This window comes from Strix aluco, chromosome 9, assembly GCF_031877795.1.
Source record: "Strix aluco isolate bStrAlu1 chromosome 9, bStrAlu1.hap1, whole genome shotgun sequence".
In the NCBI taxonomy this organism is placed as follows: domain Eukaryota; kingdom Metazoa; phylum Chordata; class Aves; order Strigiformes; family Strigidae; genus Strix; species Strix aluco.
This window is the reverse complement of record NC_133939.1, coordinates 31,309,155-31,330,040: the sequence shown is the minus strand read 5'-3', so window position 1 is coordinate 31,330,040 and position 20,886 is coordinate 31,309,155. Positions and strand designations below refer to the sequence as shown.

Genomic DNA, 20,886 nt, shown 5'->3' with positions numbered 1-20,886 from the left:
GCCGGGGATTCGAGGCGGTGCAACTGCTGCCCCCCGTGTGCCGTGACCCTGGGGGGCGCTGCGGGGCTCCATGGAGCGGGGGTCGGAGCTGTGCTGGAGGGACTTGGCGGGTGCTGCCGGTCACTCGGCAGGGGGGTTGCGCCTTCCCTTCTGCACCTCTGCATCCATCCTCGCAGGTGGCTGTTGTCACCGTGAGACCATACAGATGGAACACACCAGGTAGTGTCTGTGGGTGCCTCTTCACGTGCAGACAGCCCCTGCGCTCTCCGTGGGTTCTGGCTCTTGTTTGACATCAGAAGCCGGTGGCCGGTTTCTGATGCAGTGCGAGGGCTCCCTGGCTGCAGGGGATCTCGACCTCGCTGTCCTCCAGCTCGCAGGGGTTGCGTTCCCGTCGGCATCCTGTGCTGTACTCTCAGCAGCGACGGGCCACCACAACATCCTTAAGGCTCTCCAGCTCCTATTCAGCATGGATCAAAATTCATCTTCCTTCCTCCTTGTGGGTGGTGTCTTGTTTCCTGGGTGCTGTTACTCGTATCCACTGGGCTGTCTGAGTCCTGGGATTTCGCCTGTTGTTTTACAGCTGAAAACTACTGCAGAGGGTGGACTGCAGCCCCTTGGGCTGGAAATGGCTAAATCACTGTCACAGGAGGCTCTGCCCGGTCGGGCATGTTTCTTGCCTCCCCAGGGAACATGTTGTGGTCCCCAGTCTCTGATGGGTGCGCCGGTGCCTCTTGGGGTTCCATAGTACCAGCCCTGCTCCCGCGCTTGCCCTGCAATGCCTCCGCTCCCTGAGGGTTGCTGAGGCAGCCCGGCTGCTCACCGCTGGCTTCCAATGGCCCTTCCAGAGGCAGCGCAGGACGGCGCTGCAGGGGGGCAGGAGCAGCGGGATCCCCCATCTCTTCTTTTCATGAATCCCACACGGGCGTGCCGATGCCTGCCCAGAGTTCTGGCCGTGGGGCTCCCTGCCGCATCCACCCGCCTGGCCATGGAGGTGTGACCATGCGCTCGTGGCCCGGGGAAACCCAGGTCACCCGGAAGCCGTACTGGGAGTGCTCGTTGTTTGGTCAGGCCTCTGAATGGATGGCTCTCCGTCATCTTACTCCTGATGGTTTTAATGTTAGAACATCTTCCAAACCAATCCCAGCGAAGCGTGGGTTGGAAGAAGAAAGCGACAAACTCTTCCCAGCTGCAAACCGGGGCAGCCAAACGACATGAGCAGTGCTCCGTGTCCTGCCTTGCTGGCACAGCTGGGCGCAGTGAGAGGCTTTGGTGCGCGCTGGGGTGCAGGTTAGAGACAGCACCTGCTGAGGGCTGCCCTAATTATGCGCTGAAGACTGTCCCTTACGCTGTTGTAGTTTAAGATTTAAAGTCCTAAAGAGGTTTGTGCAGAGCAGCAGAGAAGTGCAGGCAGGGTGGCCGCTGCTGCGCAGAGCTGGTTGTGTGACAGAACTTTGGGGTACAGAGGTGGTCCTGCTTAGGCTCACCAGGCCAAAGGCGTATCCAGAGCTTCCCACCTAAGTGTGGCAGGCTAAGGGCTGCTGCGATAGGCAGAGCACTTGGAGCAGTGTGGCGTCATGATCTACATGCTGGGGGGTGAGCAAGACTCGTCTGAGTCAAATCTGGCGCATCCCTGTGCTACAGAAGCCTCATTGTTTCCAATAAAGACTCTATGAGATGGAAGAAGGTTATCACATTTGGAGAAGCCACCCTTTTCCATGTGTTCTCTTGGAATGGGAGATGAGTCTGCCTTCTCTTTAAAGATATTTTAAGATATTTTATAATTGTTCACTGACTATGCACTCTGACAGTGGCTTTTTTACTTGTTTGAATGTGGTATTTCTGTGCTGGGCAAGGCTGTTTTCCACTCCTTGTCTAGTTCTCTGGCCACTTTTCTTCTGACCAACTTCATCCTAACCAGCTGCCTCATTCTTCCATATAAATATATTCTGCTTGGATGGTTTTGAAGATGCGCTTGGAGCTACTCCTTTATTCAAGCAGCTTTTTAAACCAGAATGCTTTTTACTTCTTGTAGTTTATGCACTTGGTCAGCTGGGTTTTTTCTATCATTCCCCTAAAGGCTGTCAGCTGCATTAAATACAAGTTAAGTACATACTGCTTCACAGGTGAGGTAATCTGGTGCTGCTGATGTTGACAGACTGGTTTATATACATGACTGATAGAACCTCGGATGAGAAATTAAATAATAGGCTGCATGGTAGACTTGTGTCATACGGGTAGGGAATGACTGTATAGTTTTTCTAATGACTAAGGCTTTAAGTTGCCTCACTCTTTAAAGAAATTCTGTATCCTTAAATCTAATTGCTCTTTTTTCATCTTACAACTTTTTAAAAATTAGAAAATTCTCTGTGAACTAGACTAGGTATTCTAGGTCATAGGGCTGCCGAGTTTTAAGTGTTTTTTGTTTTTTTTTTTTTTTAATTTGAGCACATAGCTTTTGGACGTGGGGCTTCTTGCCAGTTGATCTGCATTGGCATAAAGTTTGGTAAATGACAGAGTTAATGTAAACAGTAGAAGCGTGAGCCAGTTTATTAAATTTGCCATTGACTGGCTGGAATTATGTTGTTTTCTGTTGCCCATCAGAACCAAATCACGGAGTTAGTTGTAAAGATTTAGGGGAGAAGAGCATTGGTGTAGACTGCAGGGTAAGTGTACATGTGCATAAAGCTTCTGTGAGAGATGGATGCAGTGGGGCCCACGTTCCTGCTCTCCTCTTCGTTTCAGTCCACTCCTGCCCTGCCTCACCTCGGCAAGTCTTCATGTTCTGTTTTTCCCTGCTTACACCCACTGATCTTCCTTAGTGCTTTTCCTTGTTCACTAACTGAGAGCCCGATCCCAGTAACTAGGGCACTACCACCTTTTCCTTCCTCGGAGGCCTCTGCTAAAAACTGTCCATCTCCCTTTTGGTAAAAGCGTATGTTAATGTCCTGTTAATGCACAGTGGAATAACTTGATATTCCGGTTGGAGTTTGTACCTACAGTGAGTGAGTATGCACCTCTTGCTCCCTTGTGCTTTGCACACTTCCTTACTTTCTACATTTTTCTAGCTGTCCCATCCCAGTCCTCTGAAGCGTGCTGTGTGCCAGCTGCGCCCAGAGGTGCCGTGCGGTGAGCGGTGATGGCGTCACGCCAGGCTTTGTGTCAGCCCCGATGCCTGTGCGCTGCGGGACTGCAGCCGGTTGGTGACCAGCTCCCGCGTACGGCGCCTTTCCTCTGCCGAGGGGCTGGCAGGGCTGATGGGGTTCCACCGGCACTCAGGGGCAACCAGGGCCTGCGGGGGGAGCCCGGCTCGCTCTTCTCAGCGACCCCCCTGACCAGCACCGGCTGAGACTCCGGAAATCACATCAGCTCAAGAAAACACTTTTTTTACTGTGCGGGTGGTCAAACTGTCCCTGCCCGGTGCGGGGGGTTCCTGGGTGCCCCCGCCTTGGCCACGCTCTGCTGCTGTGGTGGAGCCCCCACTCCTGCAAGCCTGCTGAGGTGGAACTGGGTGGGGGTGCCCAGCACCCCGCATGTCTGACTGGCACGTGTTGGCTGCTCGAACGGGGAACTGCTTCAACAGGGGGTGAAAAGAGCCCCTAGCTGGGCTCTGTGCCCTGGGCTCCCGGGGAGTGTGGGCAGGCAGGGGTGTGCTGGTTCCCTGTAACGCTCCCGTGCCTAACCCACTGAACCGTGGGGAGGCTGCGAAATAAGAACTGGGTATAACTGTCTTCAGCTGTGGCTTAGGACGCTTGTCTGTTTAGTCAGAGCCAAAAACAGGAACTGCTGCCTCTGCTCAGAAAACTTGTCTGCTTCGGTATCTAGTACAAAATCCCCTGCTTGGTTTTCAGGTTCCTCCTTAAACTTCCCTCTCGATTCCAGCCTAGCTTTCCTCTCGTGTCTCTGAACGGCACAGCGTCCTGGCCTCGGGCAGGCTGTGCTGCAGCCTGCTTCCATCTGCCTTCAGCTGCTGGAGGAGCTCCCTGTGCCCCCAGATCCCATCGTGTCCCTGCCCTTGTCCGCAGCAGAGGATGCGGTGCTCGGGGACTGTACGTCCCCGGAAGGCCTCCGTGGGCACCCAGCTGCCGTCGGTGTTGGTACGTGTGTGGGGGCGGCGGTGTCCCTGTGCGGGGGCATGCTGCGCACAGGGGCTTCCTTCCCCGGGAGGTGTCTCCAAGAAAAGCGTTCTGTTGGCCGTTCCTAGAACCTGCAGAGCTTCCCGCACGCCGCCGTTTGTGGACGTTGGGGGTTTGGTCTTTCCTGGGCCCTTCTACGTGACAGCCACAAGTACCGCGCACGGTTCCAGTGCCTGTGCCCGGCGTCTGAGGAACCAGCTGAACATGCTCCTTCACACTTTCCCGTCAGGCCCTGCCCCTGCTTCCCTGTAGGCATGGCCTGAAGTCTCACCTTCGCTTTGCCTTGTTGCACGGTTGTTTTACAGTTGCAGGAGAGCCTGGGCTGGGTGTAGCAGAATGCTGCAGTAAGCATGCAGTAATGCTGTTTAATATAGAAAATTCTCAATTTTGGGGGAATATGCCCTTAGGATAACATGATTTCTTCACTTTTAAAAAAAATACTATTTGGACATTTCTAATTTTCTCAAAGTCACTTTTGGAACATTTTGTCCAAATGTAATAAATATTTTTTTTCTCGTTTCAAATGAACGATTATGAGCCTTTGTTTTCCCCCGTGTGGGATAGCTCTGACATGAGACCTTCTTGGGCTGCTGCCCAAACTATCCAGTTTTTACTTTTTTCTGTCTTTTGAACTGTTCCTCGTTACAAGTTCATGGATTAATTTCTGTGCAGAGGTTATGAAATCTAGTAAATATTGTTAATCATTCCTGTAAGACTGTTTATTTTTTAAGCTTATTTACAGAACCTAAAGATGCACGAATTCTCTTTCCTCTTGAATCTGCATCGTAGTTCCTAAGTGATGTTGAAGAAATGCTTTCCAGTCCTTTCTTGTGTTAACGACAAGCACGTGCATTTTTCATGACCAAAAAGCAGAAACCCCTGTCACATGCTCACTGTGGGCGCCGGTGGTGTGTGCTCTGCTCTCTGCTCTCTGCCCTTCCAAAAGCAGAGCGGTGTGGAGGTACCGCTCCTTCAGGCTGCAGCTGCTTCTACGCGAAGGGTTAGGAGAGAGCTGCCAACACAAATGGTGTCATGCTGGGCAGCAGGTAAATGGCCGTTGGTGGTGGAAGAGGAGCCATGTGTTGCAATGGCTTGCCTTTTTTTTTAAACAAAAAAAAGTAAGAGAGCACAATGCAATAGTTGGCAGAGTTGGGATAATGAATGTTTTCTCAGTATGGCAGCCTCTAATTAGACATGAGGAAAAGATTAACTCCAGAATGTTTCCTTTACTTCTTTCTAGAAGATGCTGCTGATGGTTGTTTCTGGTTGCACAAAACCTACAGGAGCTGGACTGTGACCCTACAGAGCTGCCTCCTCTGAAGCCCCGTTATGATGGTGCCCTGCGGGGTGCAGCCTCCCTGCACAGTGCTCTCGGCGGAGTTGGGTGTGGGGGCAGTGCCGAGGTTCTGAGCAGCGGGGTCCTGGCCTCCCCCCAGCACCGCCGCCCGGTTAGTGCCCCCCGCAGCCTGTTCAGCTCCTCCCTGATACTGCCTTTGGCAGGTTGTTCCTCAGCTCCGGCTCCCGGCTCGGAGCAGCAGCAGCTGCGGACTGTGGCCGGTCAAGCAGGGGGTGTCTCCAAGGATGGAGACCCCACAACCTCTCTGGGAGACCTGTTCCAGGGCTTGAACAGCCTCACAGTAATCAAAAAAACCAAATCCAAAACACCGCCAGCACCAAACAACCCCTGTGTTCAGAGGGACCCTCCTGTGTGGCCGTGTATGCCCTCTGCTTCCTGTCCTGGCACCGGTCGCCTGACAGGGACCTCACTCCGTCCCCTTCGCACCCTCCCTGCAGGTGTTTGTACACATCGATAGATCCCCCTCAGCTGCCTCTTTCAGGCTGAATGGTCCCAGCTCTCTCAGCCCTCCTGTACATCAGTTGCTCCAGTACATGAGTTGTCTTTGGGGCCCTGTGCTGGGCTCCAGTATGTCCCTGTCTCTCCTGTACTGGGGAGCCTGGTTGCCATGGCCTCGCAGTGCTGAGCGGGAAGGAGGGATCCCTCCCGTGACCTGCCTGCCCTTGTGTCTCTCACACTGTGTTTTCCCTGCGCAGCCCGGGAGGCTGTTGGCTGCCTTTGCTGCAGGGACACACTGCTGACTTGCCTTCAGCTTGTCCACGGGGCCCTTCACTGTGGGGCTGCTTGGCGCCCCAGCATGTCCCGGCGCGAGGGCTCTTCCTCCCCTGGGCAGGACTTTGCGCTTCTGCTCGCCGAACGTCGTGAGGTTCCTGTCGGGCCCTTTCCCCAGCCGGTTGCGGTCCCTCTGGACGGCAGCATGACCCCCCGGGGTGTCAGCCTCTCCTCCCAGTTTGGTGTCCTTGGAAAAGTTTGTCCTGTTTCCACCCCACTGGATTACTGGTCTTCTGCAGTTTTAATCTCTCACCAGGTCACTTTTCTAGTGGGGGGAGGCCAGAAGCAGGTTCACATTGACGTGTATTCCTCTGGAATAACTTCAGCTTTTCCCTCTTTTAGTCCCTTCACAAGCTTCTCTCCCAGCCTCTCCGTTCCTGTTCTGCTTGTGTTTTCGTGGGCGCTGTTCTTGGCACAACGGGCAGCATGGAAATCTTTGTCAAATAATCACCTTCAATTCCATAGGCTGTTCCTTACTTCCCAGTGTGCTTCGCTATCCCGAAGTCATAGTCTTTTAAATTTAGGATTTTATGAACACCGTAGTTTGGGCAAAAAGCAAAAACTGGTTATGAAGTTTGAGCATGTGGTGCTTGGGTGGTCTTGAGCTGCTTCCAGAGGAGCTGGCAGGCAGCTGCTGGGCTCAGTGCTGCCGGCGGAGCTCGCGCGGGTGCCCGCCTGGATTTGCCAGAGCTTTTTGCTGAAAATACTAGCTTTTAGGTTTGATTATTGGTATTATGCAATGAAAAGCATTAAGTTAAAAAGCTCGTAATGAAACTTTAAAAACAGTCAAGGTGTTGTCTGGGTCACAAAGGAGAAGACGAAGGTGTGTGATTGATCACACTGCACCTTCACCCACTGTGGCTCTGGCTATTGTGCATCTGTCATGTCTCTCAAATACCACAGGGGATACTGTGGAAAAATATCTTGTGGGGAAAAATAATTATTATTGGTATGTGCATGTAGATAGTGCCATTTAAACTTTTAAGTAATTCTAGTCTCGCTTTTAGATGTTCTACTTTGCATTGAAACAGTTTCTATTGATTTTTTTAGATGCAATTCGACTTCACATTGCAAAAGGACAAAAAAATCCTCATCTGCTGTTGTCAGCTGGGGTTTTTGTGCTTCAGTATATACTGCTGCAGACAGTTGACCATGTTAGGTACTTGCAGCAACACCACCATTTCAAAGAGGAAGGAAAAGGACACGGGGATTTTGGGGTGCGACTGGGAGAAGTTCAGATGAGTTCCTGCTCTGGCTGCTGTTCTCGGAAATGGCCGGACTGCGAATCCTGGGCAGGGCTTCAGGGTGCTGGCTGCGGAGAGCTGCTGCGCCTCTGCCCCAGCTGCTCTGGGCTGACCCTTGTGTAGTGGCAGTGAATGTGATAAAAGCCTAACTTATGCTGCTTGTTGTCAGTTGTCACTTTGATATGTCACTGATATTTTCCCAAGAAAAAACAAGAAATAGTGTTTATTGGAGTATCCATGTGAAGTCCAGCATTAGTCCCATGTGGAAACTTACTTTCGATAATTGAGGGTGTGATTATTTTTTTTGTAATTTTTTTAAGTCGGTATGGTAATTTTTTATGTTGGGAAGGGTTAAGACCACTGAAACGTAGGAATGAATATCGCCGCCTTCCTCTGGTGCTTTCTTGGCAGCACCGGGGTTAGTGCCGCTCGCAGGCTGGTTTCCTACGGAGCCCTGGTAGCTGGCAGCAGTAGGGTGGCTCTGTAGCTCTTGGTTTGTGTCAGGCACGTTTTTGCTCAGTTCCAAACCTTTAATAAATACTCCACGGTTCAAGCTTAATGCTACAGTCTTCCTGTGGGTGTCTTGGCTGGCTTTTCCTAGTGCTGAGCTGCTGGAAGAGGAGGTCCTGCTGAACTTCGCTGTGCGAAGGCGAGCAAGGGACTTGTCATCAAAAGAGAAGGAGCTTCCCCCTTCACTTGTTCCTGGATAAATCTCATCCAGGGCGACGTGCAGTGCCTGGAGTAGGCGCTTCCCGGTTGAGAAGCAGCATCTGGCCTCTGCAGGGCTGCCTGGGTGTCGGATGAACCCCGGGCTGTGACTCGCTGCCTCCCTCCCGCTGCCGGTGGCCTGTCTGCCCGGCGTCTGCTCCTGATGCTCCAGCACCCGGCACAGTGCGTGCTGGCGCACGATGGGCTGCGGGGTGCAGGTGCTGGGTGAGCTGGTCTCCCTGCTCCCTCCCTGCCCCAAGGGGGCCCCGGCAGTGAGGGAGGGAGCCAAGGGTGAGACATCAGGGCTGAGCTGGGAAAGGCAGCCCTCTGCAGGGAGGGAGGGAGGGAGGAGGAACCGGCGGCTGGTAAGGCTTAAAATTTGCTGCTTTTTTCTCACACGCCCCCAGTGCAAATTTCTGAGGTCCCTGCTTGCCCTTTGGCCTCGCTCCCCTGCTCTCCTCTCCCTCCTGCAAGAGCTGAGCCACGTCCTGCTGTGCGGGGCGTCGTCCCCAGGTGCCACCAGCACCCTGTCCCCAGAGCAGGGCGGGAGGAGAGCTCTGGCAGGTGCCCCCCCAAGAGTGAGGGGCTCGTGGCCGGAGAAATGCTGGTGGCTTCCCTGGGGTTCAGGGCCTGCACTGCTGGGAGTGGATCAGTGACATCAGCTGAATGCCTGCATGAGGTTCCTGGTTTCCCTTTTTAAAAGAAGATTGCAGAATCTTCTTTAAAAAGATGGAAAAAAGCGTGGAACGCTACTAGAGTTTCCAGCCCAAGCACACATAACGAGGAGGCAGATGCCTACAGTCCCTGTAACGTGCAAATGGCAAGTCATTTTTTAACATACAAAAACTTTAATTGCACTGCTACTTTCAGTTTTTCGTAACTAAGAATAACCCTTTCCATCTAAAATACTCCTTACATGACAGAGGTTTTTGAAAGAGCCTTATATATTTCCCAAACTTTGAGACTAATCAGACGTATAGTTTGTAAGTTGCTTGTTCAGAGCTATGTGGTTTTTCCAGTGAACCTGACAAGTTTTAACATGATCTGAGCGAAGTATGAAGGAAGAGAACCTTTATTCTGTATAATATAATTAAGAGAATTCAAGTTTGCTTTCCTTTGCTGATAGAGGTGAAAAGGAATACAGTACAAACCTTTTATACCGATTTCAGATGTTGTAGATACTGAATCTTACTTGATATGAATTCAGCTCTGTCAGGAAGTTACTGAAACCATGAACCCTCCTGCACTTCGACTCATCTCTCAGAAGGAATGATTAGTAGAAAACCATTTTTTTTTGCCGTTGAGGAAAAAGATAACGCGTAACGTTTAATGAACGAATATAAGGTTAGTAAAGTTGTGCTATTTTGAGAACTTTTCACACTTTCAATTGATCTGATACTCGGTTGTTGGTTCCAAGTCTGGTTTTCAACAACTGTATCTTAATTCCTGTTTTCTTTTCACTTGAGGGTGATTAAGAGCAAGAGGATTCACAGAACAACTTATCAAACACCTTTCAGGTGGTCAGAGATCACTTACCTGTCACCATTGTCGCCTTCCGCTTGTCTCTGAGCTGCATCTTGAACACCTTAGACTCCTCCAGAGTGATTCTTCAAACTACAGTAGGCACGAGAGTATTTCTTGCGATAAGGTGGTTAAATAAACCATCTCTGGAAGTAAGCTTTTCTGCTTCCCATGGCTTTTTTTGCGATACCTGATCAGAGAGTCAGAATTCCCCTGGCCAGGAGCAACTGGAGCAACTGGCTTTCTCATTCCTGGGAATGACTCACATGCCAGGGTAGGTGAGCGGCGCACTCCCGCTCACTTCCTGGCTCCGCAGCACTGGGGCGCCTGGGACGCAGACGGTGATTCACCTGAGAGCTGGGTTAGTGCCTGTCGGAGGCAGCAGCCTTCGTGCAGGGAGACGTTGTGAACGGTCCGAGTCGTGTTTTACAGCAGCCGTGCCCGTGCCTTTCCATGAACGCAGCTTTGTCTGCAGGGGAAACGCGAATTTAATGTGATACTGAAAAATCCTGTGCTGGATGGATGCCAATATCTGCTAATTGAGATGATCATCTCAATTATTAATTTGACTATATTTAGACATCTTTAATGTTGTGCTTTGAACAGATCCTCTCTTCTAAATAGTGTGTAGGATGAAAGCAAAATGTGAAGTCTGTAACTAAATATTTCAGCTACAATGACTAGACTGTCAGATTACTGCATGCCCTTCACTGCCGTGGTGCTCGTTAAGACTCTGACCGTCAGCCCCTGACTCCTGCAGTCCTGCTGCCAGGGGTCCTGGCTGAACACACAATTAGAGTAAGATAATTTAGTGCCTGAAGAGTGCTGAAATAATCATGACAGTAGCTATATCAGGGCAAAATTTTACTTCGTGTCAGTAGAGGATGAAGTGGTTAATTTCCCATTTCTGCAGCCTTCTTAAAAAGAAAGCCGAGATACATCTCCCTCATTAAATCTTCAGGAGAAAAGTAAAAAATAATGCTACGAGAGCAATGGCTGTCAAGTCACTTTTCTTGGACTACTCTGTCTGCTCTGCCTGGACTTCTCCATACATATTTTCTTCTTTTTTCTTCAAAGATCTGAGGGACTGAATCCCCAGCCACCCTCTTCTGAGACTGGACAGCCTTCTGCATGGGTGCCTTGTGAGGAGCCGGAGCTGGAGCAGGACCTACCAGCTGCCTCCCCGTGGTGGTGAACAGCTTCTCCTGGCCCTGTGTCCAGGGCAGCCGTGTGCTAATTTCCATGATTTTGCTAGTGGGCAGACTGTAAAATTCCCACTTGCCTCGGGACCTCTCCCTGTACAGTCCCTGACGGTGGGAGACTTCTGGCATGGCTCATCTTTGAAGATCAGCTTTTGCAAGGCAAAACAGAAAATGCAAAGGAAGTCGGCAGGAAGAAGTGTTACACTTGTGTCGTGTGTTTTCAAAACTGATCTCAGGAGCTGGGTATTCTGACGTGAAGCGATGGTCCCTGTTGCACGTCGCATCACCCGAGGGTGGAGAAGACTTGTTCTGCAGTTAGGGAGAGGGGACTTGTCGGAGTCTCTGCCTCTCTCAGACCTTGCACGTGGCTATGTAGGACAGCGTGTGCCAGCCACTAGCTCACCTCCTTTCAGCTGTCCCTTGTGCTCCAGCGCTTGGCAGCTGCTTGTGTTTTGTTCCCCTCTCAACTGCTCGTCCTGTTTCTGACTTGTGGTGCCTTCTGTTTTTCCTTCCAATCTTTGGGTCACCTCCTCCGTGGCTTTCGGTCATTCTCCACCCTAACACTACGTGCGGTGATCCGGTTCTCTGTTCCGAGTGGAGCCTGTGTAAGACAGGAGCACCTGCCTGACTGAGGGTCAGCGGGCTGTGCCTCCAAGGTGAGAGAAGTCCTTTGCTCCGTTCAGTGGAGGCCTGGTTCTCCCTGCAGGGAGCATACAAGGCTGTTTGTTTTGCCCTTTGTGCTGTGGCTTTGCTACAGCCGGGAGGCTCCAGAGCTGTGAGCATCTGCCTTTGTGCATTGCACTCTGGACGGGCCTCGTTTGATGAGCTCCTCAGTTGACTTTTGGCATGGTCTGGTTCTGGCATCAGATGTCCTCAGAGGAGCAGAGACTTCACAGCTCAGGCACCCAACAAAGCGTTTGCGCCGTGTTGCTGTGCAGAGTGTCCCCCTGCCAGGCCCTCCACTGGGCCGCGGTGGCTCCTCTCCCCGTTCCGAGGAACAGCAGAGCCCTGCACCAGCGCCTCGGCCACCTGGAAGCCCCAGTGCTGTAGCTGAGGGCTGGAAGCAGATTTGCAGATCGATCATAAACAGCAGTTTTAACCCAAAATCTGAAGATTACATGCTTGGCTTGTGTTTTGCACAAGAGCCCGCGCTCCCAAGCCGGGAGCTGTGCTGCGTCCCTGGTGCTGGGCAGGGCTCTGGCCCTGGGGGGTGCTGGCAGCCGCGTCTGCTCCTCTGGGCTCAGTCCTGCGGGGCCGCAGGCACGGCACGGTTTGATGGGCGCTGCTGTCCCTCGGGCGCTTCTGATGCTGGTGTCCTCTTAGGCTGGGTCTAAGAACAGTGCTGCAGGATACGTTGTGGGGAAGAAGGGGGGAAATTACAAGTGAAAACTGGGATGTTTAAAAAATAAAATTTAATTTCTTACAGAGACCGAAGTGTTTAATAGTTGGTACTCTGTGAATAGAGAACACACTCCAAAGTTTGTGTGTTAACTGTGGTCAAACAATAAACAGATGAATAAATTCTACATGAGAATGGGGGGGGGGTTTGTTTGTTTTTTGAACGTGGTGCCATGGCACGCAAACTTTTCTTTAAAATCTCTGTATTTTGATATATCGGTAAAGCTTAATGGATTAGAAACCACTGTCATGGCATCCCCTAGCAGGCTTTTGATTCAGGCATGTTGTTTGGCTGTTCTCAGGCTGGAGCAAGTCAGGACTAGCTGCTGCATGAAAAGGAAATGCTGTGGAGCTTGTCGTAAAAACAGCGTGAAAGAAACGTGAAGCTCAGATGTAAAGAAAAGCTGGAAGCTAACCTATAACTTCACTATTGTTCATGTTACTTAAAGGTTGGATTTCCCTTTTTTGTATTCTGGTGATTAGAGAGCAGTTCTCAGATTTCATAAGAGCCTAAACAACATTATTGCAATTATTATGTTGCTTCATGTTAAAACTCCTTTACTGTTGTATTTAGCAATATTTTTAAAGCAGATTAGCCACCTGGATAATATACGAGACTGGCTTTTTCTTTGTTTTACACATAGGAAGGAGGTGGGATGATCAGAGCTTGCGACACTGGGATGATTCCTGCAGGTGTGCAAGATGGAGGTGCTTTTGTCAGTGGAAGTGTCCTGGAAGGGTCTGACACTTCCCCTTTGCTTAGTGGTTTACTTCGATCACTGTTCTGATGGCTGTCACTAGAAGGGGAAGAGGGAGGAAAGGAGCTAATTAAGAGCTGACTTTTAAAAAGCTCATTCCTTTTTTCCTGTACCCTCGAGCTCCTGGCATGATGTGATCGGTGACCCAAGGTTCACGCCTTGGCTGGCCAATCCTGTCCACAGACTTAGGGCTGCTCTGGTGCCTTCGGCTTTCCCATGCAGCCTGCTGCCTCTGCGTGTCCGTGTCGTCCTGTGGGCAGCATCTTGGCTGCTGAGCTTGGCTTCCCAGCTCTTATTCATTATGCAGATTGTTGTTTTGCATTTCTAATTAATTGAAGTACTGCTGTATGTTAGGAGAGTTTTCTGAGTTCTCGGAGTTGTAGGAGCCTTGATGGAGGGATGTGTATCGCTGTGCTGGAGAGTCGGGATGCATATGAAGCGCAGAATTTGTCTTTAGGCATTCAGGAATGAGCCTGCTGTCCCTCGGAGGAGAGGCAGTGTGATACAAAATCTGGAAGGCTAGATGGTGCGTCTGTTAGGTAAAGATATCATCTATTTCCTTTTTCTGAAACACAAGTAAAACAAAAAATACAAAGAAATATTTGTAAGCCTTTGTGTACCCTAATAAGATTGATTTCCTACAAAACTCGACTGCTTAGTGCCCTTTACTTCCCCTTTTGGGAACCCAGCAACCTGTAAAAATGTTTAGAATAAGTGTCAATAGTTTCCGTGTGAATCCTGGATCACAGGAGCCTGGAATAGAGTTCATTTGTCTGAACAAGTTTAAGGCCTGGTGCCAGTTTTGCAGTTTCTAGGTTGTCTGTTGCTTCTGCTCCGGAGCGTAGTGAAGCTGAGCGAATGAACATTTGGCTGCAGAAGGGAGAAGCCCTGCTGCTGCCTCGTGGTGGGGACGGACCCAAGAAAGCCCATGCGCGGGGGAAACGCTGCGTGTGTGTGCTGTCTGCTACAGCCACTGAATCCAGGAAAAGCAGCTGCTGAGACAGGAGTGTCAGCACCAGCCTTTTCAAGTTACGTTGGGAGAAAAATCAGATTTGGAAAAATGGTGACTGCTGTATTGAATACGCTGGAAGACTTTACTAAATTACATAAATTCTTTGGCTGCGCTAAAGAAATCTGAAGAGCCCAGAGGAGCAGCTTTCTGCAGCATCTGGGCTGATGGCTCCCTCGTCTCTGAGGGGTGTCTGTTCTCAAAGCACGTCTCGTTTTGGTCAGGTGTAAAACACAAAATGTTACTTTGGCCATTTTTTTTTGAGCCTTGAAAAGCAGAGACCTAAACTTTGAGGCTTTTTAACTGTTATGATTCTTACTTCCATCTGGAGGCAGGGATCTGAAAACTTGCAGAAAAAAGTGCAAAATCCCACATGTTGGAATTTAGGGGACTTTTTTTCTGTAAGTGGATCAACCAGATGCCCTATCCTTGCAGTCACCTTGCATTTCTCTGCTGCAGGGTTTGGTAACTCTGCCTGCCTTTTACCTACCTGAGAAGCAGCAGCTGAAAAACAGATGATTAAGACTCCTCTGAAACCTTTGGCACACCCCTTATTTAAGGAGCAACTCAGCCCATTTTGTGGTTACACTCACCCTTACATGCAGGCTCTTAGTACTTCACTGTGTGTGCTGCTAGTGCGGGTGTGTGTGCAGCGTTAAATGAGCCTTGTAGTAAAAGCAGTAGAAATGAGAAAAAAGCCCAACAAACTTCCACAGTGGAATAAGTTTTTCATTCTTCGGCATTTTCATAGTTTATCACTGTCATATGACTTCTTTTATGTTACTGTCTTTCTGTGTAATAACCACAAAAATGGGCCAGAGTTCCGCTTTTAAATCCGGAGCTGGACGTAAGCGTGTGCTGAGAGTCCTGCGGAGCTCCGTGTTAGCTGTGCTGGTGCGATTCATTTGGGAGATGGGGGCCTGGGCTGCAAAGTTTCATGCTGAATTCGTCCCTAATATACCCAGAGCTCAGGAACATGGATGTCCGTGGGCACCTGCCTGGTGGAAGATCGCAGCTGATTTACAAACCGTCTTCTCCTGATGTTTAGCTCTGGTCACTACAACAGACTGAGAGAAACATTTTCAGGCTCCTCACACGTTTCCTTAAGCAGTTGCTAAAGTGGTGACTATCTTAGCAGCTAAGAATTCAATATATTTACTTTTACTAAAGTAGCCAAGTTAATCCTGTTAAACGCTGTATGTGTGTGGGGAGAGAGGAACTAATTCCTCAATAGCATTTAATCCTGAGAGGAGGACACAGTCAGAGAAAACATTGATTTACAGGGAAGTTTGGAACCAGCTGGAAGCTGATTGGGGATTAGCTGGGTTTCCAGTTATCAAAGGGTGTCAGAGGTTCGGAAAGCATGCAGCATGCCTGGCAGAGAAGACACGGCCAGTGGGAATTGCTAAATAAGACACACATCTACCTGTGTGGCAGAGGCTGGGGAATCCCACAGGCAGATGTCATTAATGCACGGTAATCTAAAAACAGCTTGAAAACATCAGGCTGTATGGAGCAACCTGCGTGATGGTATTAGGCCACTGTAAATATTTAATTTCTAAAAATAGCAACCCAGTGGTGATCAAAGCACCTGGCAGGTGTGAGAAGGCACAAAGCTAGTGGGAGAGCTTGCGAGGAAGGGAAGGGTGTAAAAGGGGACGTGACCCTTCTCTCAGGAAGGTGCTGGGGGGACCCTCACCTTCAGCTCACAGTGTCCCAGAGCAGCGGTAGGTGAGTGTTGGGGTGGGGGGGGTGTCACAGCAGGCAGAGGGGCTGATGGGGGGTTGTGGCGCTGTCCCCGAGGCCTGTGGTGCGGGGCAGTCGCACGGACTGGCTGGGGTGTCGGGGACGAGCGGCAGTGGGAACGTGCTGTTGGGGAAGCAGGGAAGCACTGCTGAGGGCTCAGGTCGGGTTAACAGGTTTTTTAATACGCTTCGTAAAGTTGGAGTCGGTAAACGGTTGGTATCTCCTTCACGTCTTAAAATAGTGAAATAAATTCCAGGATTTTGGATTGACAAGTAGCTTCCCTTTAGGCACGGTTCATTTGGATTTCCCCTGTGGGACAGCTGAGGAGAGCTCTGCCAGCGGGGTAGTGAGCCAGCTGGGGGAGGTTCTGAACGGGGAGGGTTCGGCAGCCTTGCTTGCTGCCTTCTCTTTGCCTGTCGTTGGGACTGGGAAGGGTGAACGTGCCACCAAGGGGGATGTTTCTGGGTGTTCCCCGCTGGCGAGCAGTACGGTGGGCACGAATGCTGCCAGCTCTGGGGTGCCCTTTGCAGGGGAAGCAGTCCTGGGTCTGCTGGCCGGGATGAGGAGTGTGTGCTGGGGGGTCCTGGGGTGCTGCTGCCTGTGTCCTCCACCAAAGTCCCCGCTGGGAGGGGAGAGGAAGGATGGTGAAACGGCGTAGGCAGTGGGAAAGTAATTACATGGGTGAGAGAGGCGGGGAGGGACCGTGTCCTCCTTCCACTGTCAAGCACGGTTCCTCCTCCTCCCTGCCCTGCGACGTGCCAGCCGAGCTGACACCCAGCGTAAGGATTCCTGGCATGCAAAGTCAACAGCTCTGGGTTTTAATCCCAGATAAAGCTAAATTGCCCTTAGAAGCAGCCATAGTCAGTAAGCTGCTTAAATCTTAATAAGTAGGGTTTTTTAAGGTGGATAGAATTATTCTGTAGATAATTATATGAAGGCATTATGTTATCTTATATGGTATTTTAATTCATAGGCTACGGATTGTCTGTGTTCTGTCGGGTGGACGTGATGTAGTGAGCAAATCAGCAAAGCCTCTGTTCTCATTAGCTTTGCAGAGCCAGCACAGCAACACAAGGCTGCAAACCGCTCTTCTTAATTTTATGCATCATCGATGCTATTTTTATGTTCTTTGGGCTGTGAAGTGGCCCGAGTGACTCGAGGTAACGGCGATCCTGTGGTGCGAGCGCAGCGGCACTGCGGCACGGCCAAGGCACGGCTGGTGGGGGGAGCGGTGGTGGGTTGGGCCCCGCACTTGGAGCAACAGCTTTTTGCCTACAAAGGCTGAGCAGCAAGCATAAATAGGGAGATCCATTGTGCCGCTTTTATTACATATTAATATTACAGTACATCCACTCTCTCATTTTCTACAGAAGTAAAACAAATGATTTTTAAACTTCTCTATGAATATGCAGAGGCTGTAGAACACGAAGCTGCAGAATCAGGAATCGGTAGCAGACGTTCGTGTATCCAGTTCGGTTTTTGGGTTCATATGAACTGTCTTCCGAAGTGTCTTCACTCCCCTGCATAACAGCTTTTCCACAAAGGGTTTGCACAAGAACATGTATATCAGGGGGTCCATGCAGACGTTTGTGGCAGCCAGCCACAGCGTGCTCTCTTTCGCAACAAAGAGCTGGTTCTGCAGACGGCAGTCCATCCGGGCCGTGGTTTGACTCAGGGTGTAGGGGACCCTGCTGAAATGAAACGGGGCAAAGCACAAGAAAAACACAGTAAAAATGATGAATACTTTCCCCTTGACCCTTTGTTCACTTTTGTTGTCTTTCTTCTGTGTTTTTATGTAAGACTCATACACCTTTCTGGCGATAATTACATAAAATAGGAACATGAGGATGAGAACAGTCCAGAAGACGAACTGACAGATATAATTGACAGCTTCGTGCCATTTGAGTCCGAAGTAATTCTTCAATGAGGCACACTTCTTCACGGATTGGGGCGTTGCTTTCTTGTTTGACAGGATCATGTTGGGCAGAGAGAGAGCAAAGAAGAAGAGCCAGACCAGACTCGCAAGGATCTTTGCTGAGGTCAGGTTTTGCACCCAGAACTTCCCAAAAGGTCTCACAATCTTGAGAAATCTGTCAAAAGCAATGAGGCCGAGCAGCACTATGCTAATATACATGGTGTCATAAAATACTACGGCTGAGAAGCGACAGACAAAGGCTTTGAGTTGCCACGGTCCCAGGCCAGAGTCCGTCAGGATTTTCAGAGGAAGCATCAGCGTCATTATAAAATCAGAAACCAAGATATTTTTCAGGTAGACAATGAAGGTTGATGTGCTTGGAATCTGGAAGAAAGCCCAAAAAGCCAGGCTGTTCAGTGTGAGTCCCAGAAGGAAGACGAGTGTGTACAGCACTGGGAAGACGAGATGGGTGACCGTGGTGTCTCGATGGCACGGTGCGGAGGGGGGTGCTCCACTGGAGTTACTGACAGTGCTCTCGTTTGCAAAGTCTCCCATTGTTCAAAATAGACTTGGGTGAAAAGGAGAGAGAAAACATAAAACATAACTATTTAGAACTACATGTTCCTTACAGTGGCTGGCAGGTTTACACAAATAAACACAAAACCTGAACGTGCATTAAATAGACCAACTGATTTCTCTTCTAGTTCATAGAAAATCTGAATCTTTGCCTAAGTTTAAGTTGTTTACATACTAGTGTCTAATGAAAAGTTAAAATGGTGTATATTCATTATGAGGCCTAAGATAATAGAGCAGCAAGGTGTAACAGCAGATTGCCTAGAGCACCATTCATCTTTACATGGAAATGTATTTTAACGTAGAATAGAAATCTTACAGTTGTGGCCCAAAAGCAAAGCACTTCCAGGGAAGCGACTTCTGGTATTTCTCACCAAGCACACACCGTCTTTCCCTTCTCAGCACAGATTTAAAATCATTCTCAAGATCAGATTCGCACTGCTGGTTATCAGCCTCTTGCATCTGACAGCAGCTGACCGAGTACCCTGTCCCACCACGTGAACGCTCCGACCGTGGGGTACCTGAGCAAACCTGGCACGGGTGGTTCAGAGGGGGCTCTTGGGCTGTCTCCGGGTCATCCGCTGTTCCTCTGCTGACAGAAGCCGCGAGCAAAGTATTAGGAATGGGGAAATGTGTAGAAAGATGAGACTTTTTCTGTTGGTGTGGTGCGCTGTTTCCTTCCTGATTTTCACATATTGCCTGAGTTAGTTATCATGTTTGCTGTGGCTTTTCCCTCTTTTGCTCTCTGTCAGGAAGTGCACTACCTTCTCCTGGACTAACAAAGAGAAGAATGACCGGATCCATCGAAACGGGCACGTTTTCTGGCTTTTTTGTGTGGGGCAGACCCGATGGCACCTACACTGTGCCATTACGATTTGGCTCCTTTAGAGATGTGGGATGAGCAAACACAGAGTGTTTCCTGACAGTTTTTCAGGATAATCCTCAGATGCAGCTCTGAGTTCTTGTCTGTGCGTGTGAATTCCCCTGTTCTGGACAGCACTAGTCGTCATCAAATGCATGACCAGAAAATCTGCTCGGAGCCACCCTTACCATGGGTTACTCAGCTACAGAGTCACCTGCACTGACATATTCAGAAACTGTGCCCTCCCTCTGGAGCCTGTTCATATCGACACATGAACCTGAGCTTGACTTTTGATCTTCAGAACGGGATTTGTGGTTTATTTTGGTGTTGGCGTAGCCAGGTGGTGCAGCGTGCTGGTTACAGCCACTTTCTGGTTCTAGCAGAAGCTGCTGCCACTGCAGGGTGTGCTTTGTATTTATTGTGTGTTTGTCACGTGTAATGTTGGAATCGAGTGCATTTCTCTGTCAACAGAACTTTTTTGTGTAAGTTTAGCCGAGACGTGTGATTTGTCTTGTATTTTCCTGCCAGCTGACGTGAGGTGGGGTTCTGGCTTCTCACTTGCTGCCGTGTGGGAGGTTGCTCGCGTTCAAGCTGTCCCTCTGGAGGCAGACACGGATTGCTTTTTGAGGGTCTGGGGCTGCATAAGTTTGTGCTTTAGTATCTACATTTTGGTTAATGTCGGTGTGCTTGCTGTGTCGGTGGGGAACGGCTGGCAGAGAGCGCAGAGCCTGGAGGATGACTGGGATGAAGGTCACCCTCGCTGTTGTCATCAGTGTGACACGTCCCTAGCAGCCTGACCCCACTTCTGTTCATTCATTGAGGACTGTGTAAAGCCAAGATAGAAGGACTGGTGCTTCCACATCTGCTTCCCAACTGACCTCCTGGCACTGCTCCCGGGTGTAAGAGGTGGGTACGAAGTGCCTCCCCGTGCCCCACCCGTGGCAGCTCCGCAGGTAGCGGCCGTGTCTTTTGTCTAACAGCCCATCGGCTGGGAGGAGCAGCTGCCAGGTCATTGCCACTCTGTCCCCACGAGGGTGGGAGTGGGGCATCTCGCACCTCCCTGCTGGGGACAGCTGGAGCTGATGGCCCCGGGCCCCGCGGGGCTGCGGCGCAGAGCGCGTCCGGGGGGCTGCTGGTGTAACCCGGTTCTGACTGTGGGCAGTGTGCGTGAGGTACCAGCATAAGCAGCGCACGAGACGTTTTGTAAAATATTTAATTCATACAGGCAGGTTATAAGAGATGCATAAACTCTAAGGCTGAGTGCTAAAGTAACAACTCTTTTCACTTTTTAGGAAATTGAGTATCCTTTGTAAAACCGTCTGGTGCCCCGCCAGGCTCAGTTAAGGGTAGATGGGCAATGGCTTGTGGCAGGACCGAGGTCTTGCCTGGTGGAGAAACATGCGTCTGAATGGAGCTGTTCTGCAGTGATAAGAAATGAACCATAATTTATTACAGTAGCCTAGGATCCTTTCCATGTCTGGTTGTTATGCTTGAAAATGTTATGTACCTGAAAAGACTTCCCTGGATTTTTTTCAACTTTTTCAAATGAAAAAGAGGAAGTGGTTAAATTTTTTGTATAGTACAGAAGAGCTGCTCTTAATAATCAGTAATGATTTTACCATAAATCAATCTTTCCCTAAGATCTAAGTATTATGTAAATTAAGTCTGTATCTTTTCAATATAATAGAC

General features: G+C 50.0%; 2 protein-coding genes across 3 annotated transcripts in view; one reads left to right on the top strand and one right to left on the bottom strand.

The window, feature by feature from the left end:
- MED12L (mediator complex subunit 12L) overlaps window positions 1-20,886 on the top strand; it is a 138,717-nt gene that overhangs the window by 70,320 nt on the left and 47,511 nt on the right. The window lies entirely within an intron of this gene.
- On the bottom strand, window positions 17,147-18,930 carry LOC141927290 (P2Y purinoceptor 13-like). Of its 2 annotated transcripts, none has more exons than XM_074834446.1 (2): window positions 18,857-18,930; window positions 17,147-18,330 (listed from the first exon to the last, which is right to left on the bottom strand). In XM_074834446.1, exon 2 carries the CDS (start codon window positions 18,315-18,317, stop codon window positions 17,286-17,288), a length of 1,032 nt encoding a protein of 343 aa, XP_074690547.1. In that variant the 5' UTR covers window positions 18,318-18,330; window positions 18,857-18,930; the 3' UTR covers window positions 17,147-17,285. The 2 variants fall into 2 exon arrangements, with proteins under 2 accessions (XP_074690547.1, XP_074690548.1); XM_074834447.1 differs by lacking the exon at window positions 18,857-18,930 and adding an exon at window positions 18,655-18,832.

What these genes read in the sequence shown, in the direction of transcription:
- LOC141927290 (XM_074834446.1), bottom strand. Translation starts at nt 18,317, where the DNA reads ATGGGAGACTTTGCAAACGAGAGCACTGTCAGTAACTCCAGTGGAGCA.